The sequence below is a fragment of the Loxodonta africana genome, chromosome 23 (genome assembly GCF_030014295.1).
Source record: "Loxodonta africana isolate mLoxAfr1 chromosome 23, mLoxAfr1.hap2, whole genome shotgun sequence".
NCBI classification, from domain to species: domain Eukaryota; kingdom Metazoa; phylum Chordata; class Mammalia; order Proboscidea; family Elephantidae; genus Loxodonta; species Loxodonta africana.
This window is the reverse complement of record NC_087364.1, coordinates 14672752-14695656: the sequence shown is the minus strand read 5'-3', so window position 1 is coordinate 14695656 and position 22905 is coordinate 14672752. Positions and strand designations below refer to the sequence as shown.

The 22905-nt window shown below is 37.6% G+C and overlaps 1 protein-coding gene across 10 annotated transcripts in view; it reads left to right on the top strand.

The window, feature by feature from the left end:
- PCCA (propionyl-CoA carboxylase subunit alpha) overlaps window positions 1-22905 on the top strand; it is a 535620-nt gene that overhangs the window by 408521 nt on the left and 104194 nt on the right. For all 10 annotated transcript variants that reach the window (XM_064275261.1, XM_064275259.1, XM_064275262.1 and 7 more), the window contains one exon: window positions 19489-19587. In XM_064275261.1, the coding sequence (XP_064131331.1) occupies window positions 19489-19587 (99 nt within the window). The remainder of the gene's footprint in view (window positions 1-19488; window positions 19588-22905) is intronic.

The window sequence follows — 22905 nt, the reverse complement described above, 5'->3', positions numbered from 1 at the left end:
CATCTTTCACCGTATCAGGGAAGTTTTCTGCCAACAAATCTTCAACAATTCTCTCTGTGTTTTCTGTTATCGCTCCTTTTTCTGGTACTCCAATCACTGGTAGGTTATTACTCTCAATAGAGTCCCACATGATTCTTACGGTTCCTTCATTTTTTAAAATTGTTTTATCTGATTTTTCTTCATGTATATTGGTGGCAAGTGCTTTATCTTCAGTCTCACCAATTCTGCCTTCTTCTTCCTCAATTCTGCTCCTCTGACTTTCTATTGAGTTGTGTAATTCTGTAATTTATTTGTCAATCTTCTGAATTTCTGATTGCTGTCTCTCTGCTTTCTTACAGCTTATTAAATTTTTCATTATGTTCTTGAATAACCTTTTTAATTTATCCAACTGCTTTATCTGTATGTTTCTTGGCTCGTTCTGCGTATTGCCTGATCTCCTTCCAGATGTCTTGAAGAGTTCTGTATATTAATCTTTTGAATTCTGCATCCGGTAATTCCAGGATATCACCTTCATCCAGAAGATCCATTGATTCTTTGTTTTGAGAGCTTGTTGAAGCGATCATGGTCTGCTTCTTTGTGTGATTTGATATTGACTGTTGTCCCCGAGCCATCTATAAGTTGTTGTATTAGCTTATTTTATGTTTGCTTACTGTATCCTGGCTTCTTGCTGTGTTTTGTTTTGATATGCCCAAATAGGTTGCTTGAGTGAGCTAGCTTGATTATTTTTACCTTTGAAGCACTAACGTCCTGTCACCAGATGGCTAGAGCTGTTACCAGGTATATGAACCTAGGAGTTCATTCACTTTTCTTGTATGGATTCAGCCCAGGTGTCCAGGTTGTTGGTCATGAAGTGTATGGTACAGGCTCTGTCCTGCAGTCTTAGGTGGGTAGGGGTGATTCGTGTAGGCACCAGTATCTGGTTGCAGCAGGGGGTCATGCTCTGAATAAGGCAGAGGGCTGACAACTGTCCCCCAAGTGTCTGTGAGGAAATCACGTCCCTCCTCCCTAGAGTGCGTAGGTGGATGGATTCTGCAGATGGATCTTGGGCACCCAGTGCTTTTGGGTGTAAAGACTGGGAGGTGCCAGTTATCCTTGGACCCCAGTCGTGGGTAGCTGGGTGACCTGAGTGGTCACCAGTCCTTAGGCCCCTGATATGGATAGGTGAGGACCCTGTTTAATAGACAAAGTGATGTCAAACGTCAAACACCCACTTTTCCACCACACAGCTGAAACAGTTGCAGTCTGCCAACAAGGGCCTGTTCTCCTGAAATAGGCCCACACATGTCCATGCAGGGGGGAAACATATTCAAAGTCCACAGACCATTTATGCCAGGACAGGAGCCTCTTCTGTCCTGAGCTCCCCAGGTCAGTGGAGCTGGCAGAGTATCTTTTCCCTAATTGTTAATTTATTCCTTCTCCAAGGCTGGGAGAATGGCTCAGTGTGAGCAATGGGACCTATCTGAGGCCCAGGGAAATCGACAGCCACTGAAGCCAGCTTCGGAGGGGGGCATGGTAAAATATACGCAGGTACTAAGCTTTTGCAGAGAGTGCCGTTCTCCTCTGATTCTCGATGTTTCTCCCTGAGGAAACTGTGGCCAAATGCTACCCCCATCCTACTGCAGCCACTCCCGGAAATGGTGCCTGAGGGTTCCCAGCAATTCAGGTCCAGCACCTCCTCTCCGCTTCTGAACTGTTTCTTCTTCCCCCTGCTGCTCAGTCTGTTTTCGGACTGCACCTTTGATGTTCAGGGCTTTTCGCTTGTCATAAATGTAATCTTTTCACTTGTTTTTTCGGGTCTTTGTTGTAAGAGGGTTCACCGGAAGCATCTGACTTCTCCGACCTCTTAGCCCCGTCTTACAGGGATAGCTTTATAAAACATAATAAATTTCTGCTGAAACAGTGCACAAAAATTTTATAGACAGTCATTTTGATGTCACGCCCTCTGACAATGTCACCTGGTGCAGTCCACCAGAATAGATTTCATGTGCTGAACACTAATGCCCAAAGACGAGAAGAGCTGTGGGAAGACATCAAGGACGTCAGACATGAAGAAAGTAAGAGGTCATAAAAAAGACAAGAACCAAACCAAAACCAATCCCACTGCCGTCGAGTAAAGAGGTAAAATAATGAAATGAATGTCAGAAGAGAGTGTGAAACTTGCTCTTAAGTGCACAATAGCTAAACCAAATGGAGCTGAACAGAAGATTTCAAAGGTAAAATATTATGATAAAATATGCAAATACTTGGAGTTAGAAAAACCAAAAGGGAAGAACTCAATCGACATTTCTGAAGCTGAAAAAACTGGAGAGAAAATTCAAACTTCGAGTTGCATTGTTGAAGGGGGAAAAATTGAATGATGCAAAAAGCATCAAAAGAAGGTGGAAGGGATACACCAAGTCACTGTATCAAGAAGAAGTGGTTGATGTTCAACTATTTCAGGAGATAGCATATGATTAAGAACCACTGATACTAAAGGAAGACGTTCAAGCTGCACTGAAGTCTCTAGGATTTGACAGAGTACCACTTGAGAAGCATGTTGGAAGCACTTAACTCATCTATGTCAAGAATTTGAAGACAGCTACCTGGGCTACCAACTGGAAGAGATCCAATTCCATGCCCATTCGAAATAAAGACGATCGAACAGAATGCAGAAATTGTCAAACAATATCATTAGTATCACATACTAGCAAAATTTTGCTGAAGGTAATATAAAAATAACTTCAGCCGTACATTGACTGAGAACTGCCAGAAGTCAGGCCAGTTTCAGAAGAGGCTATGGAATAAAGGATGTCATTGCGGATGTTAGATGGATCTTGGCCAAAAGCAGAGAATACCAGGAAGATGTTTACCTGTGCTTTATCAACTATGCACAATAATTCAACTTTGTGGACCATAACCAATTATGGATAGCATTACGAAGAACTGTAATTCCAGAACACTTCATTGTGTTCTTGCAGAACCTGTATGATTTGGTAGGAGAGGAAGATGCAGGTTCATTTGCTTCTCAGTTAAACTCCTCTACCTATAGAGTTATTCATAGCGGTGTCACTATTACACTGATACAATTTACAGTGTTATCTTCAGAGAATGACCTTATCACACCAATCCAAAGGAAACTACTATTATAATTAAACTGTGGGCAAAATAATGTAGGATTTTTCTAAACCATGAAACAGAAATTAAAGTTGTTGCTGATCAATTAATGAGGCGATAATTAAGCAGAACTAAGCAGCCTGGCTCATTGTAGATCAGTATCTAAAATTTGTTTTTTTAATTCACATCCTTTGCGATATATTTAATTACATTTATAACACATGCATATTTAATATAATCTTTTGTGACAGAGTGACAGATCTTCGCCACCGTTACACCTGATTTCTCTTGGTGTTTTTGTCATTATTATGTATAGGTTTGGGAAGGAAATAAAAGAGTGTTTCCAAGGCGGTAGTGATAAAGAACAAACTTAGGAAGAATGGTTTCTTTTCAGAAAAAAAGCATCTGTTTTATTTTTAGAAAACGAGCATTTAATTTCCCTCTGGAAGTCACTAGAGGTATCGTAACTATATTTTAGAATAATAAAATATTTTAGTAGATAAAAGGGCCGAATAAAGAAAACCTACTAGTTTTGTGTTACATTAAAATACAAGATTATATTGCATATTGTATCATTCATACTGAAATGTTATTTTAATGTAATTATTAGAATAAAAATATTTGTGTCATCTTTATCATGTCTTATCTGAGAAATAAATGTTGAAGCAAGTAACTTGAAGTTATTAGATTTTATAAAGAGCCAGTAGGATCCTAGAAATAATATAATCCAACCCAAATTTCTCCTCCCCCTATTTGACATATAAGGAAATTAAAGAGCCATTTAATTAATTTATAGGAGCAACTACATTTCAGTTCTTCTCAGAGTATTTCGCTTAAATCTGTATGTCAAAAGCAGAAGTAACAAATGTACTGTAAACACTAAAGTGTGGTTCTTATATATAGTAGATGCCACATATTTGTATCTTAAAAGAAGACTATTCTACGAATGAAGGTGTTCTCTATCTTATCTCTAACTACTGCTAACAAAAAACATGACTATTCAATTCTATATCGAATAGATGGACTACAATATCACACTCCCCAACAACGAAGGAATTTATATACCATGGCGTTAATTAAATTGGAATCCATCTAACATAACTCTAGTTTATAAACTATATAAACTGTGCTGTTAGATATACGAAGCACAAATATACTTTTAAAAAATTCTAAAAGTTAAGAAGTTAACAGTAAGAAGCACACAGTTTTCCTATTATTTAGTAGATCTACTAATTGTAAGTTACTTGCTTCAGTATTCATTTCTCAGGTGAAACAGGAGTCCCTGGGTGGTGCTAATAGTAAAGTGTTCAGATACTAAGCAGAAGGTTGGTGGCTTGAACCCACCCATCGGCACCTTGGAAGACAGGCCTAGCAATCTGCTTCCAAAGGATCACAGCCTTGAAAACCCTGTGGAGCAGTTGTACTCTGTATACATGGAGTCACCATGAGTTGGAATGGACTTGGTGGCAACTAACAACAGGATCCTTTCCAGCCTAATGGTCAAATAAAATTGCAGATCTTTTTGTACTTTTTGTGCAATTGAATCATTTTTAAGATATACTATGAAGGCCTATTAAAGGAGCAGGAGCTAGTTATTCCTTTCTAAAAATTAAGTATAATTTGGTCAACATACTTGATTTTTTACCTACCCAAACCCACTGCCGTCGAGTTGATTCCGACTCATAGTGACCCTGTAGGACAGAGTAGAACTGCCCCACAGAGTTTCTGAGGCTCGCCCAGTGGATTCGAACTGCTGACTCTTGGTTAGCAGCCGTAGCACTTAACCGTTATGCCACCGGTGTTTCCTTTTTACCTGCAGTGGTACATATTTTGTTATAATGGCATTTTAATTTTTTTATCCTTCATGACTTTCAGAAATAGAAGCAAGATTAAAACAAAAAAAAACCTTTGCTATTGAGTGGATTCTGACTCATAGCAACCCCACAGAACAAAGTAGAACTGCCCTGTAGAGTTTCCAAAGAGCGACTGGTGGATTTGAACTGTTGACCTTTTGGTTAATAGCCACGCTCTTAACCACTGTGCTACCAGGGCCCCAGAAGCAAGGTAATGTGAACAAAATTTCTTTAAAACGGTGGAATAACCATGTCCTTATTTTACATTTATAGAATACATGTATAACAAAAGACACTGACCTGATGAATCAAAGTACTTCGTACAGCTGATCATTCCCCAAATTTTTATTATTTTTAGAAATGCTATTTGAGAAATATTTTGTCTTAACGAATTTTATATTCCTAGTGTTGATTAATGGTGTCGATTAATATATTCCTAGTGTTGATTAGTGGGTTTTTTTTTTTTTTTTAGTGTTGATTAAAATTTTTAAAAAGTTGTTTAGCCGGTGACTATTGCAATATTATTGTTGTTGTTAAGTGCCATCAAGTTGATTCCAACTCACAGTGACCCTATAGGACAGGGTAGAACTGCTTCATAGGGTTTCCAAGGAGTGGCTGGTGAATTTGAACTGCTGACCCTTTTGGTTGGCAGCTGAGCTTTTAACCGTTGTGCCACTGTGCCCTATTGCAATAAAAATCCATTGCCGTGGAGTCTATTCCGATGCATAGCGACCCTATAGGACAGGGTAGAGCTGCCCCTTAGGATTTCCAAGGAGTACCTGATAGATTCAAACTGTCAGCCATTTGGTTAGCAGCTGTAGCACTTAACCACTACACCACCAGGGTTTCAGGAGCTGTAATATTTTACTGTGCCATGAGGTAACTCTGAGGAAGTGCTTTTTTTTTTTTTTTTGGTAAATGGTAAAGGATGTAAGTAATCTCTCTCAAATGTCAAATTAATTTAGGGTGTGTGCTCTCTTTTTCCCTTTTGATTACGTAGATAGGAAAATTGAATGTTCCAAACAACTTGTGGAAAATGTTCCACACCAGCATTATTCATATCACAAATGCAGTTAAATACCTTTAATGGAAGACAAAGTTAGAGGTAGATTATTAAATGTGGGAAAATGGCTTCTTGAAATAGGAAAGAAATCAAGTTTTTGAACTATTGTTTTCGACGTCATATTCTTATTATGGATAATTTTTAACTAAACTGATCTCTTTAATTAAGCTGGGGGAAAGTTTTCAGAAAATAGAGCATGTTGAAATGAATTTCATGAATTCTACCCACCATAGCCCTGCCGTGACTAGTTCAAATCAATTAAGTAAATACATTAAAGACCAAAAAAAAAAAAAAAAAACCAAACCCAGTGCCGTTGAGTCGACTCCAACTCATAGCGACCCTATAGGACAGAGTAGAACTGCCCCATAGAGTTTCCAAGGAGCACCTGGTGGATTCGAACTGCTGACCCTTTGGTTAGCAGCCGTAGCACTTAACCACTATGCCACCAGGGTTTCCAATACATTAAAGAGTATATAATAATTCTGAAACGATAACGTAATAGTGAGAGATATCCTTACATTAAAGGTTGCAGTACTACAACTCTTTTTTGGAGCTTATACTTTTCAAAAATTGGCATGATTTCCATTCAGTCATTCTTAAACTGGCTTTATTGCCCCATAATCTCTGGTTTCTAAATGATCAGTTTAAGAGTTAGTAAATGGGAATAGATAAGAGTGTTAATTTTAAATTCGATAAGCTTCTTTCGTTATATCATTTTTTCAGTTATTCTATACACAAAATATATTTTCACTAAATTGATTTAGTATTTTTTCAATAGTCGATTTCTTCAACAAACATGAATCAACATAAAAAACGCCAAACTTACTAGAATGACAGAGACTAGAGGAACCCCCAAGACTGTTGCCCTAAGATACCCTGTTAACCTGGAACCAAAGCCACTCCCAGAAGTCACTTTTCAGCCAAATAATAGATTGGCCTAAAAAATAAACAATAACACCTGTGAGCAATGTGCTCCTTTAAACAATCAACTATACGATAACAAATGATCAACATTTACCCAAAAGCAAAGATGAGAAGGCAAGGAGGGGCAGGGAGACTGAATGGATGGATAAGGGGCAAAAAATCCATTGCCGTCAAGTCAATTCTGACTCATAGCAACCCTATAGGACAGAGTAGAACTGCCGCATAGGGTTTCCAAGGAGCGGCTAGTGGATTTGAACTTCAGACCTTTTGGTTAGCAGCCGCGCTTTTAACCACTGTGCCACCAGGACTTGGAAAAGGGGCAGGTGGAGTGGAAATGGTGTGGGTGCTGACACCTTGTGAGGATAGTAACCAATGTCATGAAATGATTTGTGTGTGAATTGTTGAATAGGAATCCAATTTGCTGCAAAAACTTTCACCTAAAACACAATAAAATATTTTTTTAAAAATGCATTGAGCAATTTCTTTATGTAGACTTGGTGTTAGGTATCATGAATATCCAGGTGAATAAGACATAGTCTCTGCCTTTCAAAAACTCAGTAATTAGAGTAGGCAATAAGCATAAACACTGAGTTCTATAGTAATGGAAGCAAATAGGTACTAAGAGGAAGAGGAAAGAAGTATTAAATCTAGGGCAAATCATTTAGGGAAAAGAGTATAAACACAAAAATTCATTTTGGGGAGCAAAGTACATAAAAAGGTCACAGTACATAAACAGATATATAACTTATCTGTGGTATTAAACTCTGATGGTACATGGATGATCAAGAAAAAATTCATGTTTAAAAAGGCCCTTGGGGCTAGGGGGAATAATGAAAAAATGGTTGAAAAATGCTGCCCTAGGGCAGAAAAATATTCACGAGACATGTATCTAATGAAGGGCAGTGTCCAGGATATATGAAGAGTACCTACAACTCAATAATAAAATGACAGTCCAGTTAAGGATTAGGCAAAAGATGTGAACAGACTGTTCTAGGTAGATACAGCAGTACATATCATAGCATAGGGTGATGATAAAATCACGGAATTAAATGAGACAGAGCTCTATGGAAATGAGTGTGGCATGCTGGAAGGTCAAGGATTAAATCTTGGGGAACATCCATATTTGTGAGGCCACTAAGAGCACAGACTCAGTGGCCATAGGTAGTATGGTGGTGAGGACCATTGACCTGACCGGACCTAGACCTACACGACTCACTTAATACTGCAGCCAACCACAGGCCTACCTCCTCCCTCTGATGAAGAGCCATGTTCAGCCTCATGGCTCACTGATAACATAACTGATAGCATTCATTGCGTCTGCTAATACTGACCATGCAGCTGACTGTGGAGTAGCACAGGTTCTATCATTGGTCCTCACATCCTGGTCCTCACATCCAAATCACAGTGAATCCTGTTAGGGCTCAGTACCCACACTCCTCCAAAATACGAACACAACATAATATTGTGTGCCTCTCTTTCACTCAACAAATCTTTACTATCGTTTGTTGAGCCCCAACTCTGTTTTAGATACTGTGCTAGGGACACAATGACGAGCAGAATAGAACTCCTGCCCTCATGCAGCTCTTCATCCAATTCCACAAGTAAACGTAGATTTTAGTTGCAAACTAGATTAAAAAAATACAGGTGTCACGAGAACATGTAACATGGGGCCTGATTTAGTCTAGCCTGAGGAAGTGGCAGAGGGAACAGCTACTGCAGAGTTGCTAAAGCTTAAAGAGCAGGAGAGAATACGGAAGCTTGACAAAATTTGGCAGAGCCTTGTAGGCCATGGTAGGGATTTGAATCTTAAAAGTGGTAGAGGAGAGTAGAACATGATCAGTTTTACATTAAAAAAAAAACAATCATTCTAGCTATAGTGAGAAGCAGTTGGACATGTGTAAGAATATATATGAGAAGATTAGTTTGGAGTCATTATAGTAGCCCAGGTGACAGACAATGGTAGATTTGGATTGAGTTGGTAGCAGTGAAGATGGAGAGAAGTTGGGGAATTTGAGAGCCCCTCAAGTCATCCATTATTTCCTAAATCTATTTCCTATACCCTACTACATAAGCTCTCCACTTCCTGTCAGATCTTTCTACGGTGCCCTCTGTACGTCCTGCTTTGTGATCACCAAGCATCCTTCTATTCTCAACCTCTTCTCTGAATGTTCTGCTACTTACTTGTCTTAACTGAAACCTCGAGGTAGTGTTTTTCTTTGTTTTTTCCCTTCCATATCTCATGTATGTACCTCAGAAATGGGAAGTGGGGTTTGCTTTTCTTCCCAATGTCTTTCTAGACCACTGTTGCCCTTCTTTAAAAACCTTTTTATCTTTGAAACTCATGTCATCGATCTTGGCAACCTTCAGGTCATCCCACCCCACCCCGTGCAGTGGAATATTAGCAACCAGTTCATGGCTTCCCTCTCTACCTCAGGTTCAACCATCAGTCCCTATGTTCGTGGACCCCACTCCAGTTTTCACATCCTCTACCCAACTTAGATTCCCTGGCCTATAATTGCAATCATTTATTTACACATGCCCTTAACTTTTTCACCCCTTCATTTTTCCATCAGTCCTAAAAACTTAAATGAATTCAGCCCCCTACCTTCTTTATGGCTACATCAAAGCAGCTGAGGATTGTTGGAGAAAATCATATCAAGGGCAGATTCGTATCATGATTTGTGCATGATGTCCAGCGCTGTGTGTGCTGTGTGTCACTAATAAACTTACTCTTTTCCCTTTTCCTAAGTACCTATTTCATCTTTATTGTTGGATTTACACTTTCCACTTTCCTCCCATGATTGGAAACTCTGTGGGGCAGTTCTACCCTGTCCTATAGGGTCGCTATGAGTCGGTATCGACTCGACGGCACCGGGCTAGGCTCCATGATTGATATCACTTCCGATTATCCGTCTAGTTCTCTCTTGTGCCGGTACCCTAATCCTGATCTCTGTGATTTTTCTTCTTGTTTCCATCTCATTCATTCTCCAAGCTGTATCCAGATGACCTTTAAAACTATAGATCTGCTGGTGTCATTTTGCAATTGAAACCCTTTAGTCTGCCTTAGTCTGCCATTGCTCCCCACACTCTATGGGTGCCATTCTCCCCTTTGTTTTTGTGTTCAAACTCAACTGGTCTCATGTAAGCAAAGCTCTTTCTTGCCTCAAGGATTTTGCACGTTATTTCTTCTGGAACACCCTCCACCCACCCATCACCACACTGTCTAATTCCTGCTTCTTCTCTGAATCTTAGCTTAAATATCACCTCTTCAGAGAAGGCTTCCTTCATATTTTAGTCTAACTCAGATTCCCTGTTTATCTTCCTCAGGAAGTCTCCTGTACTCCCCCCCCCCCGCCCCCTGCCTTGTCCCCAGCATGTAGCTCTGTGTCTGGCACAAGGAGGAGTTCGAGGAGGGAAGGATGATGAGATAGTCAGTACTGTTAGTGCTACTGAGAGGTAAAGAGTAGTTATAAGAACAGAGCATTAAAATTACTGCTGAGTATTTGTGACCTTTCAAAATAAAGTTTTTCTGTAGATTGTAGAAGGTTATGGGGAAAGGTGTGTGGTGAGAAAATAGGTACAGAGCCCCTTGTGCTGGAAGCTACCAGAGAGAAGAAGAGAAATAGTTTGGTGGTTAGAGGGTATGTTGAATCAAACACATATGCTATTAAAATAAGGGAGTCTTGTCCATGCTTGAAAGCAGGGGAAAGTAGCCAGTGGAGACTTTAAGATGGCAAGTGCTGAAATTAAGAAGCAGAAGAGAAATGAGATATGAATAAAGGAAAGAAGATGGTTGATGATGCAGGAAAAGAAGAGGACTTAGGTCTCATGGCTTCAGTTTTGGTAAAGTAAGAGAGAAAGCCACCTGGCAACAGTATTAATGTTGTAATAAATGTAAATTTGATGCACTTGAGTGCTGGCCTATTTAAGTAAGGACATAATTATGAAGTCTTCATATTTAGGTTAGTATATCTAAATAGAGAAGTTGCATCTGAATTTGACTTACTTTGTTAGCTGTTATTATCTGTTAAAGGAAGGATCTTAGATACTACCAGCCCCAAACAGAGGTACTTGAGCAAAACAAAAATCCCTTTCTAATATTGTAAATTGCCTTATCAGAAATTAACTTCTAATTCATGAAAAGAGACCAGACTTACTGGTCTGACAGAGGCTGGAGGAACCCCTGAAACTATGGCCCCCGGACACTCTGCTAACCCAGAACTGAAACCATTCCCAAAGCCCACTTTCAGACAAAGATTAGACAGGCCTATAAAACAACAAATAAGGAAGGTGCTTCATATTTTAATCAAATATATGAGACCAAATGGGCAGCTCTAGTCCAAAAGCAAGACAAGAAGGCAGAAAAGGACAGGAACTGGACAAATGAACACAGAGTACCTGGAGTGAGAAGGGGGAGCATGCTGTCACATTGTGGGGATTGCAACCAATGTCACAAAATAATGTGTATAAAATTTTAAATGAGAAATTAACTTGAGCTGTAAACTTTCACCTAAAGCACAACAACAACAAAATTAACTTCTAAATACATCTTAAATAAAAGGGCTTTGCAGCTATAAAACCATTGGTTATTTTCTGAATTTTAGACTTAGGAGAACTTTTCAACATTGCTGGTTTAGATCCTTCATTTTCAAATGAAAGAGTAAGCCAAGAAAGAGACATTATTTGAAATTCATTATAAAATTGGTTGTTATAGATAAAATTAGTAAATCCACAATAAGATGTCTAAAGTTGACAGTAGCTATTGATCCCATACAGAAAAATTTAGTGTGCTTATCCTTCTCCCCACTTAATTTTTTCTATATACTATATGCATCCAGGACAAAATTCATAAAGTACAAGTGGGTTTACAGTAAAAACTAAGCCTCCCTTCTGTCCTCGTTTCTCAGCCACTGTGCTCCCCTTATGTGTTTGTCCAGAGATATTCTATGCATTTAAAGACGTACACACACACATGCATATATATATGTAGTTTTTATTTTTACAGGTGACACACTGTATACACTATTCTATATTTTCTTGGGATAGTTTCACATCAGTATGTGTATAGAAATGCCTCATTTTTTAAAGTAGGGATGCTAAGTTCTTACATGCTAGAGAAAATATATTTATACAATACACTTTAAGGATATCTTTGCTGGGTATAAAATTTTGGGGCCACATTTTCTTTCCCTTGGTATTTAGACCACAGTGCTCTGAGGTCTTCTGTATCAGTATTGCTCTTAAGAAGTTAGACTAACTTCAGCTTTTTCTTTTTTGTACATGATTTCTTATTTCTGCCTTAATATCCACATAATTCTTCTTTAGTCTTAAAGTTCAATGAATATCAGTCTACAAATTCAAGTCTTTACTGAAAAATTTTATCCTCTCATATCTTTGAATTTATATTCATTCTTTTTGCTTTTCAAGCCTTTCTGAAGAAGATTATTGTTCATTCTTTGCATTTGATTTTTCTCTCCTTTGTAGCTATTGTCTTCCCTATAAATTGTTTTTATTTTGTTGGTGTTTTCCTTTTGTTTTACATGATCTCATAAAGCATATTCTCCATGTCCTTGTCTTTTTTTTTTTTTTTCTTTAGTCACATTTAGTCTATTTTTGGTTGCTTCTTAATGTGACTTTTATCTCTATAATGTTATTTTTCTCTTCATTTTTTTCTGAGTTCTATCAGCTTGATGTTCATTTCCTTCTGTTGTTTTATAATCCTTCCTTTGAACCTTTGTTTTTCTTCTTTGAACTCATTTTTCTTTTAAAAGAGGGGTCGTATTTCCTACAGCTGCCTTTGAGACTTTGGAGAATTATTTTTCTGAACTCTTCCAGTGTTTCTTTGAGTAATTATTCCTGTGTTTTAAGCTCTTAACTTACCTTTTCTCTTTATAAAAATGTATTTGTACATTGTATGCAAAGATCCAGTATTGGTTGTTTTTTGAATATTGTTTATATTTTAATAGGGGGAAAGTGGAGTTATAAGCACAGGCAAGGTTACAGCTTCCCCTCGGGCTTATTACCTGAATACCCTCTCACCAGATCTGTTATTTCCTTTGCCCAAGGGCTCAGTTCTCCTTATTTTTTGGCAGTGAAAAGGCAGGTGGGTTCTTCACGTCAGGTTCTCTGTGTTGTATTAATAAAATGCCACCCCAGCTCTGCATCTGCTTCTTCAGTTGTCCATGGCTAAAGAAGTAGGTGCAAGCAATATATATGACATTCCAAAAACCAAACCAAACCCATTGCCATAGTCGATTCCAACTCATAGCGACCCTATAGGACCGAGTAGACCTGCCCCATGCGGTTTCCAAGGAGCATCTGGTGGATTTGAACCACTGACCTTTTGGCTAGCAGCTGTAGCTCTTAACCACTACACCACCAGGGTTTCCTATATATGACACAGTAACAAGAATTCTTCAGTTCCATCTGCCCCTACCTTTCTATGGTGTTAAACTGTTTTCTACCTCTCCTATGGCTTATTCTTAGACCTACATTTCATTCATCTAATGATAGCATTAATAGAATCATTACGGGTACTGTTAGAATTATGGAGACGTCGGTTTACTGCTTGAGGTCAAGGAAGGCATGTGATGACTAAGCATGTTCCCTTTCCTCATTTAAAACTTGCAGATGTGCTTCATAGTTTATGATTTGGAGTTATGATAGCTTCTTCGCTTGAATTATATAGTGAAATTCCAAATTTTTACACATTACCTATCATGTGTACAATGAAAATATAGTAATTTAAATTTTCTATCACATACTATCTTCCTCATAAATTCTCTACCTTTAATAGGGGGAAGAGGGAGGAAAAATTTGTGAACAAACAGGATCTTAGCCACTTTTTGTTTAAACAGTCTCTTTCAGGTAACGTAGTGTTTCAGATTCCTTCCCTGTCAGCTTCCATCAAGATGGAGTCTGGGTACATGTGAGTGGGTGCCAACTGGGAATGGTGGTCAGACCCACCTCATAGCTGTGGAGGCAAAGAGGAGGATCCAGACACACACGCACTGTCTTATAAGTCTTTACCGCAAGCTTCTGGCCTGGTGACTGTTGAGTAATGATTGATCCTATCTGGGCTTTGAAGGCGTTGTAAAGGCTTCTCCTACACATGAAAAACACCAAACCCATTGCCGTTGAGTTCATTCCAACTCATAGCGACCGTAGACCCTATTATTTACCTACAGGAAGTCCCCTAAACTGTATGGTCTTCATCCTGATCCAAACCTTCAATAGTCATCTCACAAACACATAGAAACTTCTGGATTCCTATCCTGATGTACTTTGGTTCATCTGTCCAGCCCTATTTCTCCATCCATACTGTGCCGTTGCTCCCACACCATGTTGGGAATGTCATGACCAATGTACTGCCCTTTATGAGAAGCCTGCAGCCTCCCCCAGACTATATCCTGGAAGTAGAACTCCAGCCCAAATATTTTTAGAGTTCTTGATACCTGTCAGAACGTTTTCAACAGTCTCTACCCACTGCCACCCCTCAACTCTGTTCCCAAGAACCCACATAGAAAAGGAGATTGTGAGGACTCTGACATCTGATTTCTTCGTTCTTCCTCTGTGTCTTTCCTTCATACACTCCACAGGGACTTGGAAGGGACTTTTTAAAAATTTCACCTTTTTGTCTGTAAGAAATTTTCTCTGTCTTTCTCAAGTTTACATCTGCCTCCAGCCATCCTAGGACCCCAGTAGCAGAGAATTCAGGGATAGTAATCAGTTTATTAGTAAGGGAAGCTAAATAAAAAAGTGGTTTGAAAACACTATTGCCAGTATTTGGCAGATTTTATCCCTGTGTTTTAATTTTGTTAAAAGTCAAAGTTTATTGAGGTTTAATTTATGTACAGAAAAATATATCTTTTTAAAGTGTACTGTTTGATAAGTTTTAACAAATGTATACAGTTGTATAGCCACCACCAAAATAAAGATTTAGAATATTTTCATTAGCCCAAAAACGTTCCTTTTTCCTTATCCTAATCAGTCTCTCCCCCTTCATCCTTAGCCTCTAGCAACCACTCGTATGATTCCTGCCTTTTTCATTGCATAAATGAATACATGTAGTATATACTCTTTTGTCTCCGGCTTCTTTCATCTAGTGTATTGCTTTTAAGAGGCTAATTGCTGGTTCATTTTCCATTGTATGACTATATCATAATTTGTTTACCTATTAATCATTTCATTGGATATTTAGGTTGTTTCCAGTTTGGGGCTAATATAAACATTGAGGTATATGTATTCTGCTATTATAAACAAGCTGCTGTAGGCATTCTTGTACAGGTCTTTGTGTGGACAGATCTTTTCACTTCTCTTGGGTTTTCTAAAGTGGGTGTACTATTTTGCATTCCTACTAACAGTGCATGAAAATTCCAGTTGCTTTACATCTTTGCGAGCATTTAGTATTAGCACTTTTTAATTTAGCCATTCAGATAGGTGTGTAGTGCTATCTCATTATAGTTTTAATTTTCCTTTTCTTAATGTTGAATGATCTACAGCCTTTTATAATGGGCTTCTCATCCATCACTCCTCCATCTTTGATGAAGTATCTGTTCAAATCTTTTGCTCATTTTTAGAGATTGAGTTGTTTACTTACTGAGTTGTAAGGATTTTGTATATAGTCTGGATACAAGCTCTTTATCAGATATGTGTTTTGCAAATATTTGCTCCCAACCTGTGGCTTGATATTTTTTCTTTTCAAACAGCAGAGGTTTATAATTTTGATGCAGTCCAGTTTATCCATTTTCTTCTTGTAGGATTTGTACTTTTTGTGTCCTGCCTAAGAAATCTTTGCCTATCCCAAGGTCATAAAGATTTTCTCTCATTTTTTTTTCCAGAAGTTTTATAGTTTTAGGTTTAATCATTTCGAATTGATTTTTATATAAGGCGAGGTAGGGGTCAAGCTTCTTATTTTTAAATATGGATATTCAGTTGTGTCATTGCCATTTGTTGACAAGGCTATTCTATCTCCATTGAATTACCCTGGCACTTAACAAAAACCAATTAAACATTTATGTGTAGGACACTTTCTGAACTCTCTTGGTCTATTAATGTCTAGGTCTGTTCTTATACTGTATTGCTGTAGCTTTGTGCTAAGTCTTAAAATCAGGTGGTGTGAGTTCTCCAGATTAACTTATTTTTTTTAATTGTTTTGGCTCTTCTAGATTCTTTGCTTTCCCATCTAAATTTTAGAATAAGTTTATCAATTTCAACAGCACAAGCCTGCTGGGATTTTGATTCGGATTGCATTGAATATACAGATCAACTTGGGGGCGAGTTGACATCTTAATGATAACACTTCCAACCATAAACACAATATATGCCTCCATATATTTAGGTCTTCTTTAATTTCTCTCAACAAAAGCACTACTTCCAAGTTTTGAAGAAGGAAATTTTTGTCCCTCTGTTTTCTTTTGTTACTCTCGTTTTTTAACAGCTTTATTGAGGTATAATTTATATAACATACAATTCACCCATTTAAAATGCACAATTTATTAGCTTTTAAATTTTTCACAGAATTGTGCAACAATCACCACAATAACTTTTAGAACATTTTTATTACTCCAAAAAGAAGCTCTATAAACCTTAATCGTAAACCTCTAATCCTCCCATACCCCCCAGCTCTAGGCAACCACTGATCTGCTTTCTGTTCCTATGGATTTGCCTCTCCTGGACTTTGATATGAATAGAGTCATGTAATATTTAGTCTTCTGTGTCTGACTTCTTTCAGTTAGCGTAATGGTTTTAAGGTTCATCCTTATAGCATGTATCAGTACTTCATTCCTTTTTATGGCCAAAAAATATTCTATTGTATGGAGATATCACATTTCATTTATCCGTTCATCAGGTGATGAATATTAGGTTGTTTTCACCTTTTTGGAGATGATGACAAATTCTGCTCTGAACATTTGTGTACAAGTTTTTGTGTAGACATATGTTGTTATTTCTCTTGGGTATATTACCTAGGAGTGGAATTACTGGATAATATGGTAACTCTATGTTTCATCCTTTGAGGAACTGCCATACTGTTTTCCAAAGAGGCTGCACCATTTTCCATTTTTGCCCACAATGTGTGAAAGTTCACAATTCTCCACATCCTGGCCAATGTCTGTTCCTACCTGTCTTTTCGATTATAGACGTCCTAGTGATTGTGAAGTGATAGCTCACTATGGTTCTTATTATTTTGCATGATTCCACTGCCATTTGTAAATGGAAAGCTTGATTTTTTTTTTAATTTATTCATTTTTTAATTCCTCCCAAAAGAGAACTTGGAGCAGCCTCTGGAAAAGACAGTACAATTAGATTAGTCAACTAGAAATAGAAACTCCATACTGAGGAGAGGTAGAGGAAGCAAATGCGTTTACTTCAACCTAGTTAATGGAATTGAATTATCTCCAGTCATAGTAAATTGGCTCCTTCTCTAATACTATTTCAGTAGACTGGGCTCTTTTCTCAGTTCCTCCTCATATGCAGTATAGATGGCAACTGCGGGATCATTCTGTCATTTCTGTTGATTTGAAATTAATGTCCAGTACAAATTTTAAATTATTATCATTCAAAAATCTTTATAGGCTCTAACTTTCTTCTTTTAATAAATTTTTAATAAGTTGATCATTAAGCTTTCATAACCTTTTAAATTTAGAAGCAATTTCAGGCCTCACTTTGCTCAATTTCAAAGCTAACATTGAGAGCTTCTCTAGGAAATGTTTCATTACATAAGGGAATATTTAATTTGGGACAGTTAAATAGGAAAATTTTAAAGTATGTAAAAAGTATGTTAGTTCTGCTTTAATCACAACTATAGCCTTTCTGCTGCTTAGGTCTTTACTGTACAATGTGTTAATACTAAATAATTTATGAGGTAGTATGACTCTTTGAACTTACTTTAAAACTGTGAAGGGTAATAAAATCATTAGAGGAAGGAAGAAAGAAGAAAACTGTGTAAGACCTATCATGACAAGAATATTGGTAGAGATGTTCATATGTTAACTTATTTAATCGTTATAGCAAGCTATTAGATAGATGTTTTTTAACTGTATTATAGTTTGAACACTGAAACTCAGAGAGGTTAAATCACTCTGGCTTAGTAAATAACCTTAATTTAGTAATCCACAAAGTCAGGTGAGGTCCAAGTCAGTGTGACTCCAAAGGCAGTGTTCTTTCTTCCTGATTACTGAATGCAGTTCCTGGGTGATGCGAAAGGTTAACTCACTTGGCTGCTAACTGAAAGCTTGGGGGCTTAAGTCCACCCAGAGGTGCCTCAGAAGGGAGGACTGGTGATCTGCTTCTGAAAAACCAGCCATTGAAAACCCTGTGGAGCAGAGTTCTGCTCTGACACATACGGGGTCGCCATGAGTCAGAACTCAACAACAGCAACTGGTCTGGTTCATTACTAAATAATTACTATATATATATATATATATATATATATATATATATATAGGGAATCAGGAGATCTAGAAACACAAGTGAATTCATGATATATGTCCTACCGATATTTATTATATAGCCAATAACCCATCTTTGTTTCTAAACTTTTTGGTCTCACTACAGGTGAAAATATATACACATAAATAAATATGTATTCAAACATATGCACATATACATATGTACTTCGAAGCAGTATAAGTCTATATCTTTTAATGAATGAATGTCTTTTTATAAGAATTTAATGATGGGGGGATTTTTAGGGATCATTTTTTATACTTTAGCTCTGCTAGAGATTTGTTTTGAACAACTTGAACAAACTTTTAATTATTCTTTTGCTAGACTATCAGTAATGTAATTTCTTCCTGCCTCTCATATTTAAGAGTTAAGGAATACTCATCAGTGAGTGAATAGGAAGAAATCATCAATAGTACTTTTTATGTTAAATTAGCTTTTTTTTTCTTTCAATTACTTTTATATTATTTGAAAGTTAAATTATTTCTCTTAAGAATATCTCTGCTTTAAATGAATATGGTTTTGGGTTTTTTTTTGTTTTTTTTTTTTGGCATCTCCATGATTGTTGGCTTCATGAAATTAGTCATTTATGATCAATAGAACTTTGCAAGGTTTGAATGGACTTTGGACATGCAAGACCAAAGAATTTTGCCTAATTAAAGCTTCTGTTTAATTAAGATAACAATGCATAGTCCTTCGTTAAAATCAACACAAAAAAGTTCTTCTTTGGTCCTTGGAGAGGATATTATATGCAAGTCCTGTTGTGTGGGTTGCAAAATGTCACTGAAATTTATATGCATTACTTGTCTAATTGCAGGAAATGTAGCATGTCCAGATAGGTTTAGACTTAGAAGGCTGTTTGTTACTTACTGAAAATGACTTGAAACCTCAGTACCCGGAGGCAGCTGTTCACAGGTCCTTCACCTCTCCCCAGAGATGGCTGAGAAGACTCTGTTGTTGGACCCTGTCTTTCATGGCTGGAGCAGTAAACATGACAGGTTGTTTGGGAGCCATCTGTTTAAAATGGCTGCTGCTTTGTATGCAGCAATGAACTTGAGATCAGTTTTCTGTCTTTCTTTATGGTAACAGTCTTATTTGGTGTCACAACAGGTGGAAGTTGATGGGTCGAAACTAAATGTGACCAGTACGTGGAACCTGGCTTCACCCTTGCTGTCTGTCAACGTTGATGGCACTCAGAGGACTATACAGGTAAGTGTTTTGATGATTTACTTACCGGGCTTCCATAAAGTTCAAAATCCTCACCAGGTCGTAGGTGGTTAATATTTACAGACATAGCGGGGAAGAGCTGTATTTTATACTTTGTATAGTTGGAAACATTTTTCTATGTGAGGAATTAAGTTTTTCTTTTTTTTCAGGCAATCTATGAAGGACACTATATAATAAAAAAATATATATATATACAATACATAGTTCTAAATAAGGCATCTGCTTGCTTTTCTGAACATTTTAGAAGATTGGCAGTTTCCTTGGTATTGAAGGTTTCCAGTTACTTTATCGCCCTCCTTTCCTTTTCTATGGACTTGTGTAGTATTTTAGATCAGCAAAAACATGAGTCATTCAGGTTGACACATTGAAACCTTTTAAAAATTCAGTAATCTTGATTTGTTAACCTTCCACTTTCTCCCAATATAAAATTTCTCGCATTGAGGAGATGCTTTGAAATCCAGAGTTAGTACAATGTTCTTTATAATCAGTGGCCTCCATTTTAAAGTAGAAAGCTATGACCAGAGATTCTGCCAAATTCCTTCACCTTACCTCATAGCTGAGATTTAGGGTACCAGGAAAAAACAAACAAACCAAAAAAACAAAAAAAAAGAAATTGAATATGTGGTTGTCACACGCACATGAGAGTCATAAAGCCCGATAGCATTACTGCTCATTCTTTTTTCTTTTTCTTTCTTTTTTTATGAAAATGTTTTTGAAATCTCTTTACTTAATTCTGCACAGGTACTGATTTTTAAAACCTAGAGAAATCAAGAGAATCACAGATAAAAACCACTCTTCACCAAATTCGTATACCTCTTTTTGAAACTGTGGGGCGGAGGATTCTAGAATCCCCCAGTAAAGATTTGATGAATGACCTGATTTTCAGGTCAGATTAAACTGGTATATTATCTCTGTGGTTCCAAGACACCTTGAACTCTCAGTCATGAGCCCCATATTTTCACATTGTTTTCGTGACTTGTCCGCAGTACATCTTTTCTCATGTTTTGTTTCACATTCTTAGTCCCTGTTGTATTTCAAGTTTTCTGTCTTCATAACTATATAAACTATGAGGTACAGCACTTCGGGACCCTTAAAAGTCCCTGCATAATTTCCTACCACTCATGTTCGTTTACTGTTACACCTTAAAAAATATGACTTTTCTACACTTGTTTATGTTCAGTAGACCATACTCTGCACTGAATTTGCTGTGGTTCAGGCATTCATGGGTTTTCATTTGGGCATCATAATATGACCTCTCTGTAGTGAGTGGAGCGAAAAACTAAACAAAGTCCTATTACGTAAATTTCTGCATCCTGATATTTTTAGCATACTTTTCAATGACTGTGTAGATAGTTGTCTTGATAACATTTTTATATGCAGAGTTTATAGGGAAATCAATACTGAATACATATTTAGAATAACCCTCAGAAGTATTTTTCCTAACACAGGTATATTGTTGTTGTAAGGTGCTGTCAAGTCAGTTCCCACTCATGGTAACCCTGTGTACAACAGAACAAAACACTGCCTGGTCCTGAGCCATCCTCACGATTGTTGCTATGTGAGTCCATTGTTGCACCCACTGTGTCAATCCACCTTGTTGAGGGTTTTCTTCTTTTTCGCTGACCCTCTACCAAGTATGATGTCTTTCTCCAGGGACTAGTCACTCCTGATAACATATCCAAAGTACATGAGACAAAGTCTTGCCATCCTCTCTTCTGCGGAGCATTCTGGCTGTACTTCTCCCATGACAGACTTGTTCGTTCTTCTGGCAGTCCACAGTATATTCAAATTCTTTGCCAGTATCAAAATTCAAAGGCATCAATTCTTCTTCCAGCCTTCCTTAGTCATTGTTCAGCTTTCACATGCATACGGGATGACTGAAAATACCATGGCTTGAGCCGTATGTACCTTAGTCCTCAAAATGACGTCTTTGCTTTTTAATACTTGAAAGAGATTTTTCACAGCAGATTTGCCCAATGCAATACATCACTTGATTTCTTGACTTCTGCTTTCCAGGGGTGTTGATTGTGGATCCAAGTAAAACGAAATCCTTGACAACTTCAGTCTTTTTCCATTTACCATGGTGTTGCTTATTGGTCCAGTTGTAAGAATTTTTTTTTCTTTATGTTGAAGTGTAATCCATACTGAAGGCTATGGTCTTTGATCTTCACCAGTAAGTACTCCAAATCCTTTTCACTCTCAGCAACCAAGGTTGTGTCATCTGCATAATGAAGGTTTTTGATGAGTCTTCCTTCAATCTTTATGCTGTGTTCTTCTTCATATAGTCCAGTTTCTCGGATTACTCACTTAGCATACAGATGGAGGAAGTATGATGAAAGTATACAACCCTGGTGCACACCGTTCCTGATTTTAAACTGTGCAGTGTCCCTTTGTCTTTTTGAATGACTGCCTCTTGTTCTATGTACAGGTTCTATGTGAGCACTATTAAGTGTTCTGGAATTCCCATTCTTTGCAACGTTATCCATAATTTGTTATGATCTACACAGTCGAATGCTTTTACATAGTCGATAAAACACAGGTAAACATCTTTCTGGTATTCTCTGCTTTCACCCAGGATCCATCTTACAGCAGCAATGATGTCCCTCGTTCCATGTCCTCTTTTGAATCCAGCTTAAATTTCTGGCAGTTCCCTGTCAATGTACTACCACAACCATTTTTGAATTCTCTTCAGTATAATTTTACTTGTGTGTGGTATTAATGATCTTGTTTGATAATTTCTGCATTCTATTGGATCACCTTTCTTCGGAATGGGCACAAATATGAATCTCTTCCAGTCAGGTGGCCAGCTAGCTGTCTTCCAAATTTCTTGGCAAAGACGAGTGAGCTCTTCCAGCATTGCATCCATTTGTTGAAACATCTCAATTGGAATTCTGGCAATTCCTGGAGCCTTGCTTTTTGCTAATGCCTTCAGTGCAGCTTGGACTTCTTCAGTACCTTCAGTTCTTGATCATATGTTACTGCCTGAAAAGGTTGAACATTGACCAAATCTTTTTGGTACAGTGACTCTGTATTCCTTGCATCTACTTTTGATACTTCTTGCGTTGTTCAGTGTTTCGTCCACGGAATTCTTCAATATTGCGACTCAAGGTTTGAATTCTTTCTTCAGTTCTTCAACTCGAGAGGCTTCCAGACTAAACTTTGAGCATCACTTTACATTGCATCAGGAATGTGACCTCGGTAAGGGTGTTACAATCCTACCCTAATCCTCTTTAACATAAAATTAAAATCACAAAATGGAAGACAACCACACAATACTGGAAATCATGGCCCAGGTAAATT